Below are 7,111 nucleotides of genomic sequence, written 5' to 3'. Positions count from 1 at the left end.
TACCGCTGTGCCACTGGGTGGCAAGTAGTTTAGAGCTAAATATAACAAAGAAATAAGAAGAATATATATATAAATACGTTCTTTTTACTCAGTCACTTCTAAATTAGGAAAGACTAGCACAAATAGCTCTCGGGACACTATCCGCATCTACTTTTACCACCGAAAATTGGGACTTACCGTCACATTATAACGCCCAAAAGGCTGAAAGGGCGAGCATATTTGGTGACGAGATTTGAACCCGCCCTAAACATCAGACCATGCCAGGTAATGATGAATTCAGAAATCTTGTCGAAGTTATTAATCTTCAAAATTGTCATTATTGATCCATGACCCTAACGAAATAAAGGATATTGAAGTAGAAAAAACTTTTTTGTTTTCAGTTAACTAACATTAATGTCATGATAAGCCTAAAGAACCAACTTTAATGGACAGTTCTGTAATTTTAAAAAGAAATGTATTTTCAGGAATAGGAATAGTTCTTTCCTTGAAGAACTTTTTCATCTTAAGAGAAGATAATTTATTCAGAATGAGGACAGTTCTATAAATAAAAAAGTTATTATTCTGATGGTTATTATTTCTGAGCTTTATTTTGTTTGTATAAAAAAGGGAAGAACTTTTGTGTTCTGATCAATAATAAAACAATAGTTACAACCATTTTATTGCTGTATAAAAAAGGGAAGAACTTTTGTGTTCTGATCAGTAATAAAACAATAGTTACAACCATCTTATTGCTGTATAAAAAAGGGAAGAACTTTTGTGTTCTGATCAGTAATAAAACAATAGTTACAACCATCTTATTGCTGTATAAAAAAGGGAAGAACTTTTGTGTTCTGATCAATAATAAAACAATAGTTACAACCATCTTATTGCTGTACTTGTTTTCAATCACGTGAGGTTTTCTAGCTAACTTAGATCCTAATAATAAAAGGAAACTTAATGATCTCCACTATAATGAAAGTTTTAGAAACGATATATTCTCTTGCTTATATTTACTACACTAAATAATTAAGAATTTATATTCCCTAAATTATTTAATCAATATTTTCAATCTTTGCAGGTTCATCAATCTTGATATAAACAATATCAAGGGCGTAGCTTGGATCGCCACTTTGTTTATTAACGTGGGTTTGTTTGTTTATAATTGCTTTTTCAGCAAATATAATTAGAAAGAGCACTACACTCCTTGATAGCCCATGTTCTTAGACCTGCATTATCGGTTATGCAACTCATTCAGGGATGCAAAACTGTCTTTTGTAAAGTCGTACTGATTAAATCATTAATCCATGAAGCTCACACGAGATCAAAAACGCGGCATAATTTCATAAGCAAATAAAATATCAAATGTCCATCAACCTCAAGATATACTACCAAACCTTCTTACTACATGTATCCTTTTGGAATATCAACTATCTTGGACCTTAACGTTAAAATATATTTCCTTTCAGGTTATTTCTTGCTTCTGTTCGAGAGAGACTTTGAAACAGAGTCGAACCAAAAAAATCCAATTTTCAGTTTTCTGTACTATTCGTTTTTCTTTTCGTGGGGTGTTCACGTATTCACAAGACAACAAGTCTTCTAACTTGACCTTAGTAATCAAGGCAAAGTGCTTTTATTGCTAAGTCAAATTCTTTACCTTACAAACACTTAAAGAATTGCAATTAAACAAAACACGCTGTGCATTTTTTAATGAATTAATATAATCCACGCTTTTATTATGAAAAACGAGAGCTAAATGAAGCAAACATTCAGCAAGCTAGTTCTGTTTATCCCGGTTGCATGGAAGGTTAATTTACTAATAAAATACAAATGTTAATTTCGTGTGGGTTACTGTCCAATTCAGAAATCATAAAAGGTCGAATAATGAGGTATATATATATATATATATATATCTAAACATATACACACAGGGAAGTTCAGTTTTACTGTTTACATTTTTTATTGAATTATGACACTTGTTTCATAACATTGACGTTAACAACTTCATATTTCATGAGAATATTATTAACTACAATTCATTTTAACTTAATTCATGAAATATTATAGTACGTTCGTAGTTATATGTCACAACCCTGGTGGAGTTGTGGTTTATTGACAACAAAAGTTGGCTTGTCCTTCATCAAAAACATTCAGACAAATGTTTGGCGTTTAGGTATTCAAATAATATCCTGTTGGGTAGTGACTAACGATAAACATAAGATTTGAAATTCGTTGAGGCCTAATTAATAGAAAAATTATAAAAACATCTCTATTTAAACAGGATTTTTTATCAAATATGTTCGGCCTAATAGGTGTCATTATTCATTTTAAACTTCGTTTTTTCACTTCATTTAATTTTTTAAGTCAACAAGATTGAAAGTTTAATTGATTTAGTTTTTAGAAACATATATTAAAAATCAGTACCAATTTTCTATGAATTAAGTCATGCGGAAAGCTAAATCTGTAAATGAATTATTGTAAAATTTGGATGAACGAAAGGATGTGCCTCTTATGTGGGCAATCATATCTCGAAATGTTTCTATTTTATTGTTGTGTTTGAAATTATTGTATTCTGGGCAGAAAAAAAATTCGTTATACAATACTCAATTTTTAGCTAAAGTAAATAAGCAACAAAACACATAACACAAAAGGAAGCATAAACCTACAAACCTAACTACATTATATTGAAACAATGGTAGGTGTAATAAAAACATGCACTTAAATTACTTCAGTCACGAAGTGTAAGCGCAATAAACTCTGTACCTCACATAAATTAGGTCCCTCAGAAAACATAATTGTTCAGTCATCTAACTTGCACTTTATCAAATTGAATAATAAATAAATTAGATTTGTCAAACGTACAAGTTGTAAGAAATACTTCGTACTTTTTTTTTACACTTTAGTTATTTTTGCTTTAATGGAAGAGAAACGTTAAAGATGCCGTAATCAATCTTCTTAGATCTAAAAAGTCACAAGTCGTAAGAAGTTCTTAGTACTTTTTTTACATTTATTTTTGCTTTGATGGAAGAGAAGGGTTAAAGATGCCGTAATCAGTCTTCTTGTTTCAAAAATCCCAAGTCTCTAATTGGCTTTTCAACACGAATGTCTTTCTTCAGTTTCTTACATCATTGACTCGAACTAAGCATTTGTTGATCGTCTCCGTGTACGGGTGTTCACGTGGATTTATCTAATACGCCTCATGAAACAGACCAATAACTAAAATATTCAGTGTCATCTCTGGGTAGAGACACATACGACGCGAAACCGGTTAAAACGCTGTATTAAGTTCAATACAAGATTATATTTCTTCACTTATATTAAACTATAGATAGATAAAGCTATTTTTTGAAGAACCTTTAACACATATTTTCATTCAAGACATATATTCAAGAACTGCACGGTCTATTTACAGAATAATAGAAAAATTTAGTTAGTTTAAGAGCCTGTTTTTCAGAAATTATCAGATGTTCCTTTTTTTATTGTTTGTGGTTTTTTCATAAGCAAAACTCTCCATACTGCTAACATGTTTATATGATCATTTCTATATATATTAATCAAGCCTTTTATTGTTAGTAATAGATAATAGTAGGACTTATTCTTTCGGTTTTTCTAGTTTTTTAGTATTACGGAGACATTTATGTTAAAAAAAAAGTCTTACCGGTAAGGTTAATCTTTCCAACTTAATTAAAGAAGTAAAGAATAAAAATTCGTACACGTTATATTCAAAATAGCCGTCAAACACTGCCAAGTTGTGCACATGACAGAAATTCCTATTATAAAAAAAGTTAGCAAAATTTGTCTAAAAAACATACACACAAACAACTGGAAAAATCTTGATTGTGTTCACGTGTGATTAGCCCATTAAAGTGTTGCATTACTGAATACACAATTACATTATGATCCAATTTTTGTACTACAAATTAATGTATAAATAGTGATACCATGTAATATTCATATGTTACCAAGTGTTCTCATATTCTATAACAAAGTGTGAAACAAAATGTTTCCATTACACATTATCAAAAGTTTTGGAAAATACACCTTCGTGCTGGTAGGTAACAGAATCACAGATAACTGTTAGAGAAATAACAAAGTGTTATTTTATTTATTTGGGGTAAGGTGTGAAATGTAAGATAAACATGAACATATAAGTAAGTTAGTATTCAAGATACCGAGCAGAAATAAAGTAATTATTCATAATCTCATGTATCGTTCGTAAGTAAATGTGTACTCTGTTCTTTCCAGAGTGTGTCCGTTTCTGTATCAGTCTTAACCCTGACTTTCATTTCTCTGGATCGGTGGTACGCTATCTGTTTTCCTCTTCGCTTTAAAAGTACCACAGCACGTGCTAAGACCGTAATCTTACTTATCTGGATCGGCTCTTTCCTTCTTGTCCTTCCGGACGTCATTGTACTTGAAACCCGGCCTAATCCAAACCTTCAAGTCGACACGCATTACTTAATGGATTGCACGTACACATGGGACCAGTTCTACACCCGCATTTACCAACTGTACATCGTGGGTACCCTTTATGTGGCACCTTTCCTGCTCATGACCGTGACCTATTTCCAAATTGCTCGAGTTTTGTGGAACAAGAACATACCTGGGTCCGCTGAGGCAGAAGGAACTCGTCAACAAAGTCGATCAGGTACTTTAGTACATATTACAGGAATTGGCATATAACATTCTGAGTATTTCTTACTTCAACACATAGTTTCTGAATGCTAAAATTGGGTACTTACTAGTCGTAAAAATATGTAGGAAATCATTTTGCTTCTCAACGAAGTTGATAAGTTTGCCTGCATTGTACTGAATTTTATGTTACATTAATAAAGACCGAATAACTAGTTGTTACAATGCATCAAAAAAATTCTAAGACTCTTAAGTACTTTCAACAATATAGAACACTAATTTTAAAAAAAGATTTCTACCGCCTGCCACTCGAAAAATAATCAAACTAAGAAAGAAAAAATAATAAATATTTATAATAATAAAGGTTGTCTAAACTGTTTTAGAGTGGAGAAAGTAAAATACTCAAAACACATACCAATGAGTTTGTAGTTTAAGCGGATATTCACCAATGTACTTAAACTTCATGTATGGGTTTAAACTTCACATTTCCTGATACCTGTCAAAAATATAAGGAAAGGAAAGTAAAGGCAAACAGCAATGAGTTAAATATGATTTTTGTTGTTCAAGTGCCGTAGCTTCATAGATTTTTGTTAAACAAGTGTGACGCGGGAAAAAACGTTTCCTAGAATCAGGTTTAAGTCTTCAGCGTTAACTTTCCTTTTAATTATTTTCTTAAAACCACAAACTTGACAGCTCCATGCTATACGGACAGAAGCAATTTCTGTCTTAGGTTAATTTCGCACGTACAGCAGCGAGAAGAAGCATCACGTGTCACATTTGATAATAATCTTAGGAGTATTTATAGAGTTCTCTCTTAGTGCCTCGCAATAAAGACTGGCATTTAATGGTTCAATGGAATAAGAATATAGTGTTCATGAAAATGCAAATATGTAATGCTCTTATATAGTCTAAGACAAAGTTGATTTCTTAATTGAAGTACATCTGGTTTGGAATATTTAGAGTTGTTTATGATAACTGTATGGATATTCTACCCGACTGTGAATTAGCCGAAAAGGAAGAAATCTATCAGTAAAATAACATGACAGTATGGTAATAAAAGACATCGAAAGGACTTGGAACGGTTCAGCTTATCGTTAATCTTAATAAAAACAATATAATAATTTGAAACTTAACGCTATATTTGTTTTAAGTAGTTTACATTAACACAGCTCATTAGCTTTTCAGCACACAAAGTGAAGTATGTATTATAGTATTTTGAATTAAATTTCAGTATAAAACAGATCTCGTTTATTTATGGCATATTATGGAAATGGGATGACTAAGTTTTCTTCCATATTTTGCTGTTTATAACACCACTAATTCCATTCAACTTTTACCTTTTATCGTATACAGATTAGAAATCTTGGGTCAGAATAACGTTACCGTCGCTTTAATTGTTTACTCTAGAAAAGCTTTTAAAGAATTCCCATTTTGTATTATTTTTCAACACTTTTCTCAAGCGCAAGAAAATTGGTGTATTTTAAGTTTTTCCAGTTAATCATTCAAACAGTGTCCTATACAATCGTACGGATAAACAAACCAATAATTAAAAACACGGGGATAAAGAGAATGAGCTAGTAAACAAGTAATTATATAGATAAATAGTTTATCCCCAAAGCTGGATGCTGTGTGAGTCCTGTGTTTCAGAAACCGACATTGTATTTTCTACATCAGTTGTTTTGTTTATGGCGTAGACGTTCGAAAGTATTTTTAAGATATCAGCTAAAACAAGGTGTTGATCCATTACATACTCTTAACTTTATATACTGACATTAGCGTAACTATTGTGCATTATTTTTTCGCTCTTAGTCCTTCATTATTAACATGTTTTTGTTGTTGTTTTTTTGCATTTCTTATGGGCTGTTTAACTATAATACACAACGTTTATATATTGAGTTTAAATATGTTATTGTATCATCTATAATTGTAGTCTCGCTACATACAGTGCTAGTCTTACATTTACGTACACTCTTTTTTTCTAAGCATATTACATGTATTTTGGTGCAGGTCCATGCGTAGCTCATAGTTAGCGTACACAGATTGTGAATCCTATGTTTCAAGTTCACGATCACTTGCCGTACAAATGTTTTCCGTACTTTGGGGTCATGAACATGCTATAACAGACAAATTCCACTCATTAAAGAAGTGAAATCAAGAGTTGAAGATAAACGCTGTTGACTAGTTGTCATCCTTCTAGTCTATCAATTCGAAATTATGGATGGCTATGAATAGACAGCCCTTCTGTACCTTTCCGCAAAATTACAAAATAAACAAATAAAATAGGGTCATTGTAGTTTTATTTAATTGTTTTTGGATCTAAATTTCTGAAAACACCTTTTTATGCCCCCCCCCCAGTGGCACAGTGGTATATCTGCGGACTTACAACGCTAGAATCAGGGTTTCGATACCCGTGGTGGGCAGAGTACAGATAGCCCATTGTGTAGCTTTGTGCTCAGTTTACGAACAAACACCTTTTTTATATGTTTTATCACTAGCCACACGT

The 7,111-nt window shown here is 31.9% G+C and overlaps 1 protein-coding gene across 1 annotated transcript in view; it reads left to right on the top strand.

The window, feature by feature from the left end:
* Positions 1-7,111, top strand: part of LOC106461969 (orexin receptor type 1-like) — a 64,107-nt gene that overhangs the window by 43,581 nt on the left and 13,415 nt on the right. The window contains exon 3 of the mRNA XM_022389089.1: positions 4,222-4,624. Within this exon, the coding sequence (XP_022244797.1) occupies positions 4,222-4,624 (403 nt within the window). The remainder of the gene's footprint in view (positions 1-4,221; positions 4,625-7,111) is intronic.

This window comes from Limulus polyphemus, unplaced genomic scaffold (genome assembly GCF_000517525.1).
Source record: "Limulus polyphemus unplaced genomic scaffold, Limulus_polyphemus-2.1.2 Scaffold1068, whole genome shotgun sequence".
Taxonomy (NCBI): domain Eukaryota; kingdom Metazoa; phylum Arthropoda; class Merostomata; order Xiphosura; family Limulidae; genus Limulus; species Limulus polyphemus.
Note: the sequence above shows the minus strand (reverse complement) of the source record. Positions and strands in the feature narration are given on the sequence as shown.